Raw genomic sequence first — 14870 nt, forward strand, 5'->3', positions numbered from 1 at the left:
GGTTCTTTATGGCAATCTATGGAGGAGACTTATGTTCAATAGTAGACAGATACTGATAAAGTAAAATTATCTTACGACATTATATATATATATTACTCAATCTTACCCAGTAATAAACAATTAAACTCATGAACGAGTACACATTCCTACGATTTTAGGACCTTGAAACAAAAAGCTGAAATTATAAAAGGTGACGGTGCATGGCTGCTGATTGTGATTACGGACTCGAGGCGGCAAGTTTTCCAATTAGAATGTTTTCATGACCCGCGGCGCTGCCGTTAATGGATTCGCATTCGTACCTGCATAACTATTTGACATTGTTCGAGCGTCGCCGTAACTTTACCTACGGGTAGGTACTAGGTACCTACACTGTAAGCTAAAATGAATGTTTTCTTTTTTTTTTTGATGGATGAACATGGTATGGTAACCCCGCCTGCGCTAACGGGATACGCTGGCGGAGCACCAATGAAGGGTGATAGATGAGAATGAATACAGGCCAGTTAGCCCATCATAATGAATTCATCAGGAATTAACCATGATAGTTTCCAGGGGAACCGCGAGGAAGTTGACCTGGTTGAGTATATTGCTAGCAATGGGATTCGGTCTCCATCACTAACAATCCCTTTCCCCCGCGAAAATGAATGTTGAAATTATTATCAACTAGCGACGCGCCACGGCTTCGCATAGGTAGATAGAAATATATGTGTATATTGCTGTATGGTCCCGGAATAGAATAGGACACCGCTTCCCTTCCATTGGATGTCGTAAGAAGCGACTAAAGGAATTTAGTGATCGGAGAATAGCCAGCAGCGGCCCCCTGAAAACATCTCCAAAGCCTAACTGCAGTTGCCAATCCGCCTGCCAAACTTGGCAACTACTAGTAAACCTCCCAAGGGAAGGCTTAAGATCCGCAGTGGACAGTTAAAGGCTGATGACGATATGTATATAATAAAATATAGCCCATGTTTTAATGTAAAAACAACTGGATGAACTTACGTATATTTTAATAATTAATAAAATAATAATTTTAATAATAAATAAATAAATCTTGACTAGTTTTCGAGTAGTTAATGTCGTGGCCGCTTATTACTACGGGTCCTGGATAGTCTCGAAACTAGTTGAGCATGCTCGATTAAAATACACGTAATTTAATTACATTTTTTTATGTTGATACAAGATTTAGTGACAAATAAATTCAAAAATGTTTATTAATTCTGCTCGTTATTTGGGTATTTTTTACTACTTGTATACACCTACACAAATTTCAATGAAATATTTTTTTCCCATAATCGCCATTTACACTTATTTATTATTCTTATATATAGGTTTTCTTTATATGTAGATATACTGAAAGCCCATCATTTCCTTTTCTATTAATTTATTTGGTGAAATAGTAGACAAATAAAATCTGTATTCCAGAAAATCGAAAATCTATAAATCGGGATTCCAGAAAGAGCAAGTAATAAAATATGCATATTTGAAAAAGCTCAAGATACATATTTACGTATAAGTGAGTAACAAGAAATTAATGGACTTACTGTGTTTGCCGGAAGCCTTGTTCAGGGTAAGAACGGTGCTTACGTAACATCTTCTCATTTTAAATATAATACATTCTATGATACTAATTTTTTCAAACATTTTTTTTTACATCCATATTTGAAATCAGTTGAAAACGTTCAATTTTTTCAATATTTCTTTTCATAATATCTTTTCTTGGCCTTTAACGAATATTTAAAAAGCTCTAAACTTGAGAACAGCTGGCCGTTGTCGTGTTTAGCGCTTAACAGCTTTCATTTAGAGATTCTTTTTTTTTATTTTTTTATACAACTTAGAATGGCAAACAATCTGACGGCTCACCTGATGGAAAGTGGTTACCGTCGCCTATAGACATGAGTAGTACCATGGACATAACAGATTATACTGTTTCACCCATGATACCCCCATGCGTTGCCATTCCTGAGGACTCAGGTGTTATTCCTCTGTACCCAGTAAATTCACGCCATATCCCACCCTTCAAACCGAAACACAACCATGCAAACACAACTGCTTCACGGTTGAAACACGAATGGGGCAGAGGTACCCAAGCAATCGACTTTTGTACAAAGTCTCCCTCTGGTGACACTTAATAACATTTAGCAAAATATATACAAAAAACCTACCCCTAGTACTGGTCGATATATGCCAAATTTCCCTCAGTAACATTCAATAAAGTCTCAGACTAATGACCTCATATTTCTTGAAGCAAATTAAGCTCGCTGAGAGCTTACAAAACACCTGTTCCTCTAATGAGAGACCTGAGAGGGTGAATATTCATCTCCCATAAATTACTCGACAAATTTTCACATTACAGATAACAGTGATCACTTTTTAATATTGTTTTTAGATTTGATACTGTCAATTTTATTGCTTCGCTATATGATCCCGGCATACACTGGGTACAGAGGAATAACACCTGAGTCCTCTGGAATGGCAATGCATGGGGGTATCATGGGCGAAACAGTATACTTTGTTATGTCCGTGGTACTGCTCATGTCTATAGGGCCTACGTTCGATTATTAAATTTTTTTTTTATTAATTTTAAACTTACAATGAATTGCAATTTTATTTTTTAAAATAAATAAATCACAACCACAGTCATGACCATATTAGAACAAAGAACAAAATCGATACAAATAATTTAAACATATTTTGCTTTCTAATCTTAAATACCAGTTCATTCGGTATCTCAATTTTGAATAATTTATTATGTTACAATGAAATTACTCCGTGACTAAATTATTTAGTGCCTCTTTTTCTTTCCAACACGAAACTCCAAAATGTTTCCTCCCTAATACAAAATTAAACCGACTGCGCGTATCTGGTGGATTTCTTCCTCATTTTGAATTCAACAGCGGTCTTGTGGATTCGATGTATGCGCCTTTGATTGATAGCCTATTATTTTGGGAATTAAGTATTACTAGCTGTATCGCGTAGATTTGCTCGCGTGAATCAGTAAGTACATATATAAAGCATCCTATCTATTAAACTAGGGTATAACTTACCCGTGTAGGAGGGAAAGGGATTGTTAGCAATGGGTATTAGGTCGACCTCCACGCGGTTCCCCCTGGAAACCATCATGATTAATTTTTGTCAAATTATTCACGATGGGCCAACTGACCTGCTTTCATCTTCACCTGTCATCTATCACTGGTACCTCGCCAGCGCATACTGATAGAGCAGGCGGGGCTACTATACTATTCCATTTGCACCCATTAAAAAAAACCTACCGGTGTAGCAAATTTCATTCAAATCCGTTCAGTAGTTTTTGCGTGAAAGATTAACAAATATCCATACATGTATCTTTTCGTCCGTCGTTACAAACTTCGTATTTATTATATTAATATCATTAATGGGGTTAATAGGGTAATAGGAGATTACAAGCAGACGCGTAGATAGATAACCAAAAGCCCTGGTGCAAATAAACTGGGGCCCTAACTATAGTAAATAATATTATTTTATGGATGATAATGGAATGGTAACACCGCATGCACTAACGCTGGCGGGACACCAGTGAGGGATGATAAGTGAGGATAAAAAGACAGGTCAGCACGATGGTTTCCGGACGAGACCACGTGAAGATCAATCTGATAGGATATATTGCTAGCAATGGGACTACTAGTTTGTTTTGTTAACAATCCCTTCTCCCCGGGTAAATAATTTAGACCTTATTAAGTGAAAACTGAACTATATATAATAAATACTTTAAAGATGCAAAACTACTTTACCATCAGCAACTTTTTTTATTATTAATGTTTTTAGAGAATCTAGTACTTATGCGCCCAGAACATAAGGACTAGATTCCAACTGCGAGCTATTTAATCATATTTAGAAAGTGGGAGAATTTTTTACCAGTTTATTTTAAGGTTTGCTGATCAGGCTCTGAGGGTCCCTTGAGTTTGGGAGCCTTGATGCATGGTCTTGTAATGTATTTACTGCACCGGTCTAAATGGATACTCTGGGGGAAAGGGATTGTTAGCAATGGAGTTTGACAGCCCCATTGCTAGCATATGCCTTATTAGGTCGACCTCCACGTGGTTCCCCCTGGAAACCATTGTGAACAATTCTCGTTGAATTCGTCACGATGGGCTAACTACTTCATACTCACCTATCATCAACTTAGTATGGTTTCATCGGCGGATTATACGAGATAAATTGCATCATGATTCATGCAGTCAATCCCTTTATATGTAAGTAGTGTAATGAAAGTATATATATATATATATATATATATATATATATATATATATATATATATATATATATATATATATATATATATATATATATAACTTCTTTATTTTGCTACTAATACTATTTTTACAAAGTTGAAATTGAAACAAGTAATGTTTATATGACAGGACGCATCAGGAAAATATATGGCAACACAGAAACACCTCGTGAAGGAGAGTCCAGAGATGCTGGCCATCGCGAACTGGACGGGGCAGGTGCCGCGGCGGCCCACCTTGCCCCCGGGGGCGCGGCTCTCACAGCTGATGGCATTAGGCTCCAGGCGGGACCCTGGACAGGTCGTGTGGATGTTGGCCAAATCTGACACCGAGATGAAGTGAGTAAAAACATTTATTTCATTAATTAGTCCAGAGGATCTACCATGAAATGTTTTCCAAAATTTTGGGGCCGAACGAAACACAAATTTGATGTTCATATCCAGTCTTTAACTGTACACTGTTGAACATAAGTCTCTTTCTTGGGGGGTTTTGTCAGTAGTTGCCATGCTTGGCAGGTGGGTTGGCAACCGCAGTTAGGCTTTAGAGATGTTTTAAGAGGGACGCTTAAGAGGGACGCTGCTGCCCATCCCTCTCCATCCCTTAATTGATTCTTACGACACCTACGTAAAGGAAGAGGTGGCCTAATTTATGCCAGGACCCCAGGGCCAGTATAGAAATTTGATGTTAATATTACATAATACATACCATTTTAAAATATTAAAGATGTTACAATATCTTTTTTTTTTTTTTGGACTTTTATGGTAGAATTTATGATAAACGAAACGATAAGCTCCATTTATGGGCCTGATTACGGTATGAACAAAAACGCGAAATAGAGTCCGAAAATTCGGAATTTTATTTCACGGTAGGTAAGTTACTTATTGGCTTTGTGACATGAATTTTATTAAACCAGGTCGATAGTGACGTATATTTTAACTTATTTGGAAACCATTGATTTCAACTGTACTTAATACAATAAATCCTATTAAGATAATAATTGCGAAAGTATGTAACAATAGATGGATGGATGAATATTTGTTATTCTTTCATACAAAAATTACTTTTAATGAATTTTGATAAAATTTGGGTACAGAGGAATAACACCTGAGTCCTCAGGAATGGCAACGCATGGGGGGTATCATGGGCGAAACAGTATACTCTGTTATGTCCATGGTACTGCTCATGTCTATAGGCGACAGTTACCACTTTCCATCAGGTGGGCCGTCAGCTTGTTTGCCATTCTAAGTTGTATAAAAAAAAAAAAAAGATTATAACCTAACTTACTTTATGTACTGATTCATGCGGTCGAAGCCGCAATATAGAGCTAGTTAACAATATATAAACATGAATTTATCTTACTAATATGATAAAAATTACTGTACTTATACGATCGTATCGTTATATTTGTAATTGTGTTGCTTATTCCTTATATTGTATAATGCAAATAAAGTATACTCATTTATTAAAAAAAAAATAGTTAAAAAGAAAAAGAATATGAGGTGTCATCATCATCATCATATCAGCCTTTAACTGTCCACTGCTGTACATAAGCCTAAGGGCGGGGGGGTTGCCAGTATTCGCCACGTTTGGTAGGCAAATGATAATTATTAGGTTTTGTAGATTTTTTTTTTTTTACAACACTAGGAGCAAACGAGCATGCGGCTCACCTGATGGTAAGTGACTACCGCCGCCCATGGTCACCCACAACACCTACGGCATTGCAGGTGTTTTAAAAGGGACGCTGCTGCCCATCCTTCGCCTTCCCTTAGTCACCTGTTATGACACCCGCGGGAAAGCCAGGGTGGCCTATTCTATCCCGGGACCACATGGCGGTATTAGGAGTCTTAATAACAAAATGACTAATATTTTATATACTAATTCACGCGGGCAAAGCTGCCAGAAATAGCTACTATAAAATAATTATGAATATCCTATTTTATTCGCCGTTTGTGTCCCGGCATAGAATGGGCCGCTTTCTTTATCGTAGGTGTCATAAGAGGCGACTAAGGGCGGACGCGGGATGGGCAGCAGCGTCTCTCTTAAAACATCCCTAAAAGCCTAACTGCGGTTGCTAAATTTGTAGTTCCCATGCTTGGCAGGCGGGCTGCCAAGCGTGGCAACTACTGGCAAACAATGGACAGGTTACCGGATGAAATAATATTTTCAAAAGAAATTAATAAACTCACTGTGTTTGTTTCAATTGTTTCAAATTCGTTTGTTTGTTTGTTTGTGAAAAAAAGTACATAAGATTTAAAAATAATAATATCCTATTTATAGCTAAGTGTATATGGTGCAATAAACATGTATCAAACATTGAACAAAGTCCAAAGTTTTCGAATTATTGATCGGTTTGCAAGGAATACTCACAAAACACCTTCCACGATAAATATACTCCGTTGTCCCTTCAGAACCATTTGTTGTTCTTCCCATTCCGTGGGGACCTTACGGCACTTTCATTGAGATATCCTGACCCTTACTAACTGCGATTATGTGTATTGCGTGCAGCGTTCTCATAGATATATTTTTGAACTAGCTATGTATAGCTATGTTATAGACTTTGTTTGTTTGTTACCGGCTTAAACAATTGTTAAAAATTTTGTTAGTATTATATTAATATTTAATATGGATGAATAATTCTATATATGACCTGTGACTTGAGTAGTTAGTATATTTTAACTCAATTTCAGACGCTATATTAGTTTTACAAAAATACGTTTAAGCTTAATTTTAAACCGACTTCAAAAAGAAAGATCTCAATTTGGTTGTATTTTTTTATGTTATATATAACTCATAACTTCGTCAGTTGTAAACCGATTTGGAAATTATTTTTTTTAACGAATATTCTTACAGATTGGTCTCATAGAAATTTTATCAAAATAGGTTTAGTCATTTAGTTTTTAAATCTATTTTTTATGCATCTTAGAATAGCAAACATGCTGACGGCCCACCTGATGGTAATCATAGACATAGCAGTATCATGGATATGACAGAGAATAGTGTTTCGCCCATGATACCCACCATACGTTGAGGACTCAGGTGTTATTCCTCTGTACCCTGTAAATTCACTGCCGTATCCCATCCTTCAAACCGAAACATAGCCATGCAAACACAACCGGTTCACGGTTGAAACGCGAATGTACAAAATCTCCCACTGGTAAAATAATTGGTTTCGATATAATAGAAGTCGGTGTTTTTGTGGGACACAATATTGAAATATCTTGAGATTTAAATAGGATTTAAGAATAAACATGACGTTCAACTTGTCTAAAGATGTCGGTTTCCGCTCTCTAACGAGCGGGCTGTCAAATTGCTTGCCATTCTAAGTTGCATAAAAAAGCCACACCTGGTATTTGCTTTGTTTTTATTTATTCTATTTTCGAATTCAAAAGAGCGATTCCCATTCTCATCTAAACTAATTTATACTAATAAAATAAGAGGAAAGACTTGGTTGTTTGAATGTTTGTTTGTATTGAAAAAACTCATAAACTACTCAACCGATTTAAATAAATCTTTCACCTATAGCAAGAGACAGTATCAGCAAGTAACTTGGTTTATATATTCTTTTTGAAAATTCTGTATGCCCGTGCGTATTAAATTTTTATTTGATTTTTAATATTTAATTTTTATTTGTAATAAATAAGCTCAAAAATTACTCAAGCAATTTTAATAATTATTTCACCTATAGAAAGTTACATTATCATGGAATAAAAAAAATTAGAGATGTTCTAGTTATCAACTCGTGTGAATTTGGGGCGGTTATTATATTAATAAATAAATAATTAAATATAAAACGTTAATGTTTAAATTCTAAGCCTCGATATGAGATTAGGTAGGTTTTGGGCCGAATATGGCATTCCACTGGTAATGGGCTGATCGCATAGCTCGAAGAACTGATAACCGATGGGGAAGAAACGTTCTTGAGTGGCAACTCCGTACGGGCAAACCCAGTGTAGGACGACCCCCACTAGATGGAGTGACGACCTGAAATGCATTGCAGTGGATGCAGGTGGCTCAAGACCGTTCCTTATGGCAGTCTATGAAGGAGGCTTATGTCCAGCAGTGGACAAATAATGGCCAAAAAAATTTGGCATTCCACGCTACAGCCAGATTTAAATATAAATTATATTCTGCATATAAAAGATAATTGAATTGTTTACCAGCATTTGAAAGGAGTAATGAGGGATTTCCTTCGGCTTTTAACATTTTTCGAACTCCTAAAGCTTATTTTAAAATGATTTTGTTGTAAAATGTAAATATTAGTATTTTTATATCAGCCTTTTTTTTGAATGGGTGACGATGGAATGGTAACCCCGCCTGTGCTATCGGTATACACTGGCAGGGTACCAGTGAGAAATGATTGGTAAGGATGAAAAGGTAGATTAATTAGCCCATTATGACGAATTTAATGATAAACTAGTCACGATAGTTTCAAGAGGAAACGCGTAGAGGTTATAATAGCCGTTGACTGTCCACTGGTGAACATAGGCCTCTCCCATAAGGCAGGATTTTGCCAATAGTGGGTGCATTTACCAGACGAGTTGGCAACCGCAGTTAGGTTTTGGTGATGTTTTAAAAGGGACACTGCTACCCATCCCTCCATCATTAGGTTCTCTTAATAGTCTCTTATTACACCCATGGGAAATGCAGATAAAAAATGTAAACTTAAATAAAATGTTAAACTAAATTGTATTCGCCATTTCGTACGTAAACAGTTTTGTCACAATACAAGTAAGCAAGCAAATAAACAAATCCTTGCGATGGCTATGTACCTATTGACATTAAATCGTCCTCAGATATCATCTCTCACATCTGGCCTCTGTGTATCTGTGTGTAGGGATTGATAGTACTGCGAAATGTCAGTCCAATTAGCAATGTCAGGTCGACCTCCACGTGGGCACCCCTGGAAACTTCATCGTGCTGAATTCCAGGTGTATTCATCACGATGGCTACTTGATCTTCACTTTCATCCTCACTTATCACCCCTCACTGGTACCCCGCCAGCGTATACCGTTAGCGCAGGCGGGATTACCATTCCATTACCATCCATTAATTCGACCTCCTCGCAGTTCTCCCTGGAAACTATCATGGTTAATTCCTCATGAATTTATCATGATGGGCTAACTGGCCTGTTTTCATTCTCATCTATCACCCTTCACTGGTGCTCCGCCAGCGTATCCTGTTAGCGCAGGCGGGGTTACCATACCATTTTCACCCATCAAAAAAAAATACCTTGGAAAAAAAATAAATTGGAATGCCAATAGAGCCTCTATTTCATTTTCATTCATTAAAAAAAATTTGAAATACATAATATATCATGTGAATGTGTGAAACCTATTATCTATCGGTATTATTTACTCGCAAACCACATGAATGTTGTACATATAGAAATTAATTTCCGTTCGTTCGACTAATTATACTAGCTCACCCTTACACTGTTCTCGTCCTTATCACTAAACGTTAAAGCCTATAATCGCCTACGATGTTATCACGTAATGAATCCCAACAATCATTAATAACGTCGACTGATACTTTGAACCCTTCAGGCTTTTGACTGCTCTGTTTCAATTATTGTTAACTAATATTGAAGTAGACGCTATACCTTTTTAAATTTTAGGGTTCGGTATTACAAAAAATTGTATTGATTAAAACGGAACCTCGATACAGTTATTATATTGACATAATATTACTATGTAAAGAACTGCATATAATATCCCGTGTTTATAACTTATGTAGATGTATTAGTCTAAAAATTAAAAATAAAACATTATAATAAGTTTTAGTAGTTCCTTTAAATAAAAAAGTGTGTGAGTGTGCACGTGTGTACGTGTATATGTGTATGCGTGTGTTTATTATATAAAATTTTGAGCAATTCTACACCGATATTGATGATTATTTTTACAGTCGATAGTTGTTTGTTTTCTTATCTGTTTGCTGTCTGTTTGTTTTTATATAAATATTAGAGAATATACTGTATCATTATTCAAATAGACTTATTTACAAGCACTTTTAAATCACTGCAGGAATCTATTGCAAGGTTTGAAATGTTTTTATCTGAGAAGAACCTGCAAGAAACTAAAATAACTGTTAACATTATGTGTTATTATTTAAAACTACTTTTTTATTTTATATTTTATATATATTATATACAAATATGAAAAAAATATAATCTATCTATTATATACACCTTACATCTACGTGCTATAAACATAAAAAACAAGTCCTTAAAAAATTACTTAAAAATAAAAAATTTAAATCTACTATGTTTAAATTTGCATAGTAAGTAAAAAGCCCAGCAAAGCATGGGGGGTATCATGGGCGAAACAGTTTACTCTGTTATGTCCATGGTACTGCTCATGTCTATAGGTGACTGTTACCACTTTCCATCAGGTGGGCCGTCAGCTTGTTTGCCATTCTAAGTTGTATAAAAAAATAAAAAACATGATTGACTAACATATTGCACGTTCAAATAAACATTTAATACGCTTTGTTTAATAAGTTTTTTTTTTTTAATATCGGTTTAAATTTTATTAAAAGATAGTTTTAAAATATTCTTCAGTATCTTATTATAACATTTAATGCCCATTCCAATAAAAGACTTATTAAATTTTTTAATGCCTTTGGAACTGTTCAAAATTCATTATTCCTAAGTTATTATACCTATTTAACCTGTCATTTAACTGTCATTTCCCACGCTTATATTTTATAAGGAACCACTATGAAAAATGTTATGCTTATGACTTAGCTTCGGCTGAGCGCTGATCTGTCAATCAATTTTATTTCATAATGTATAGATACAAATGAAAAGCCTTTTCCGACTAATTGATGTTCAAAAATTTATTGCGTTTTGATCAATTTTTATTTTGCGTGGATTCATTTTGACTGTAATCTCGCGCAAGTGTCGCATCTGTTATTAGGGTGGAGTGAATTTGAAATTAATACCGTTTTCTTTGAAGTTTTCTTTGTTTTTTTCCAACGTTTGAACCGTTGATTTTCATTAAATGAAAGTCTCGGAACTGTTCTTTTTCTTTTGCCAATTCGATGAATACTTATTTTTTTAATACTCACGAAAGATCACTAAAGATTCTGTTTGTGATTTTTTTCTAATCTATACTTTAATGCAACAGCAATTAGGTTCACAATTAAATAATTTATATCGATATCAAATTATCGACGATTGTAGTTGTTTGTAAATATCATCATAAAAAAAATGTCTGAACCGATTTTAATACAATTTTATATTTGAGTAGATAGAAATAAATTTAATGTTTTATCAGAAACAGTAGAGTGAATAATAAATTTAAGTAGAGTTTGACTCTTGCATTGCATGAAGTCACGTCGAATATAGAGAACTTTGTCAAATGGACGTCATGAGAAAGTTCTTAATCTAGATTTAAAATTTTTCCTTTCCACTCGGGGTTTGCTGGAAGAGAACTCTTACAGTGTTAAGCTCGCCTGTTGTACATTTTTATTTAATATAAATAATATGATTGTAATATTTTTATGTACAAAATATAAATAAATAAAATAAATATATAAAATTTGAAAAAAGATTTTTGAATTGAAATAAAATTTGATTGTTACGAAAGATTTATTTATTTATAACATTTTTATTTATATAGGTACATCTTTTTGGTGAACTTTGCAGATTTACCGATACACTTACTAAAAACCAAAAATAGAACATTATATTTAAAGTTAATTACTTATTTATCATTATTACTTATTTATTTATCAGTGTTTTGTTCCTTGAACAATGTTACACGCTGAGCTTCGACCTTTTTGTATTGCTGCAGATCACACACAATAACACAATTTTATAAATCTTATGTTGTTTTATGTATCATCTATTCTTATGTACATGTTGTGTGTGATTAGTAACAAACAAATAAACGATATATCTATCTATCTATCTATCTATCTATCTATTAAATTATGTATATAAGTTAGTATGGGCCCTTAATATGATTAACGCACAGGCAAATCCTCTCGTGTTGCAGAGGTTCGTGGGCGATAGTAACGGTCCATCAGGTGGACCGTCTACTCTACTGTCTCCCTAACAATAAAAAAATCACATTTGGTATTAAATAACTTAAAATTTGGTTTCAAAAAAAAAACAATCATTTTAATCGTACCTAAATCAGTTATTTTGAATTAAAAATTTAATTACTTAACCGATTTTGGTAAAACCTTTATGGCACTAATCTGAAAGTATATGCTTTCAGATAAAAAAATCTAAATCGGTTTATAAATGACGGAGTTATGAAGTAACTTTAAAAATATAACCTAATTTATTTTTGAATTCGGTTGTAAACAGATTTTTCATCCGGATTTGTCACCAAAAAACTTTGAGAACCGCCGTGTTAAGCATAATGGCTCTTTATTGTAAAACACTAAGCGACGTGGGCGCTGAGTAATGTGCAGGGTTCCGCACCTAAATGTACAAACATGACCCTCTCATTGCGGTGAGACTGTTAATCTATCTGTGTCCTACTAAATGTGATTGCGACTCGAAGTTCATAGGTAAAGTGTAAATGTTAACAGAAATTAAATAAACTTGGAAACATCGCGTATTGTTTTTACGATTTTCAAGAAAAGAAGTAAATTCACAAAGAAGTTTTATTTATTTTTACCTTATAACTCTGTCGTTTATAATGTTTCCCCGATTTGGAACTTTATTTGATCTGAAAGGATATTATACTTTCCGTTGGTTGTGCCCATAAAAATCTTATAGAAATCGATTTAGTAGTTAAGTTTTAAATAAAAGTAATTGGTTTTGCTACAATTAAAGTCGATAATTTTTTGGGTAGCAAAATTATCTCAAACTATTCTATAGTGTTTTAATTTGATAGACTTTCTTACAGAATAAAACAGCTTAATCAATTAACTTTATACTATTATATACTTATAGCTTCAAGTGCAAACACACAATCGCTAGGTCCTCGAGCTAAGTTATGAGTAAATGGGTACTAGGTAGTTATAAGACATCTGGGCCCATAACTTGTGGCAGATTTGTTTGTCTTTACAAGTTGCGTATAAAATATTTTTTTCACGAAGAGATGAAAAGCAGAGAATAACAATATTTTATCTCTTAAGTATTATATACCACAGATAATATAATACTATGTATTACTCCCGGTCGTAAAATTTTACCTCTTGCGACATCTTATTAATATAGTAAAACTATCTTTTAGTCGCGACTTTGTTCGTATGATCAGAATATGTTCATTGATCGAAATAAAAAGTGGCATATATCTTACTTCAACCGATATAGTACGAGTATATCAAATTTAATAATATATATATATATATATATATATATATATATATATATATATATATATATATATATATATATATATATATATATATATATATATATAAATAGTTTAGTCGTCACGGCATAAAGAGGTAACAAACAAACAAACTCACTTTCACATTTATGATATTAATAAGATGGTAAATAGACGAAATCTCTATGGGCCTCATCTATTTCCTATGTATATGGATTTCCCATTTAAGAAAATTTAATATGAAAGGACTTCATGAGACCAATAGATACCAAAAAAAAAATTTTTTTCTGTTTGTATTATCGCTCCGGAATCACGTAAAAACTAGTACTTCAAATTGGATGCGATTTCACAGTTTCGTTACTGAAAGATTTAAAATCTAGAATATGTTTTTTCTTGATGCGCCATCTAGTTTTTTTTTTGTTCATAAATTTTATTTTTTATGCATAATTAAAAAAAAAAACTACTACCATTCAACTATAAGGGCGGCATATTCTATACTTCTCCGTTCGCGCAATTTTCGTAAAAAATTCTTAAAAGTTTTTGCTTCATGTATTAATATTGTTATGTCTAAAATTACATGGTCGTTAAAAGCCCATACATGATCAAGTAACACCATGCACTTTTGTCATTAAATAGTTTAGTGTGTGTGGTTTTTTTTCCAATAAGAATTATAAAAACGACTAATATACCATACGATTAAATAATAAATTCCCATAATCTGGCAATACGCTCCAATAACTAGTTATTCTAACAAGTTTGTACAATAAAACACAAGCAACTCCCAAGGCCTGACAATGACGGCTGACGGCTGACGCCTTATTACGCCTTTTTCTTTCCTTCTCGCCACAGTGAGTGTTCACTGCCTAGTTTCCCGTTTCACCCTTTATCCGCTTTCACCCAATTATTATAAATAATGAGATAAGATCGCATTTCTATGCCAAGGACGGCTGTAACGGGGCTGTAATGTGGCTAATTTAATTTAGTGATTCGTTCTTTGTGATTATGTACGATTAGGTTATGTTTGCTTGTAATGTGCCTTGTATGTATTTCCGTAATTAATTGTAAAACAAATAAAAAAAGGAAAATTAAAAAAATACATAGAAAAATCGCGTGGTGATTTAAATATTTTAAATATACGTGAGTCAAAACACAAAAAATTATATGTTTTGTGTTTTAAGTCACGTATATTTATTTATTGTTTATTTTTATAGTTTTATTGATAAAATAAATTTAGACGTAAAAGGCATTCAGTGAAGCCATAGAATCGTTTTAGCTATAGAAATATGAGAATAAAACTAATTTTATTCAATTAAAA

At 33.9% G+C, this 14870-nt stretch overlaps 1 protein-coding gene across 1 annotated transcript in view; it reads left to right on the forward strand.

The window, feature by feature from the left end:
- The window catches only part of LOC113522421 (uncharacterized), a 115888-nt gene that overhangs the window by 58009 nt on the left and 43009 nt on the right, over positions 1-14870 (forward strand). The window contains exon 5 of the mRNA XM_052900491.1: positions 4398-4603. Within this exon, the coding sequence (XP_052756451.1) occupies positions 4398-4603 (206 nt within the window). The remainder of the gene's footprint in view (positions 1-4397; positions 4604-14870) is intronic.

The sequence above is a fragment of the Galleria mellonella genome, unplaced genomic scaffold (genome assembly GCF_026898425.1).
Source record: "Galleria mellonella isolate WM207_F2 unplaced genomic scaffold, CSIRO_AGI_GalMel_v1 utg65, whole genome shotgun sequence".
Lineage (NCBI taxonomy): Eukaryota > Metazoa > Arthropoda > Insecta > Lepidoptera > Pyralidae > Galleria > Galleria mellonella.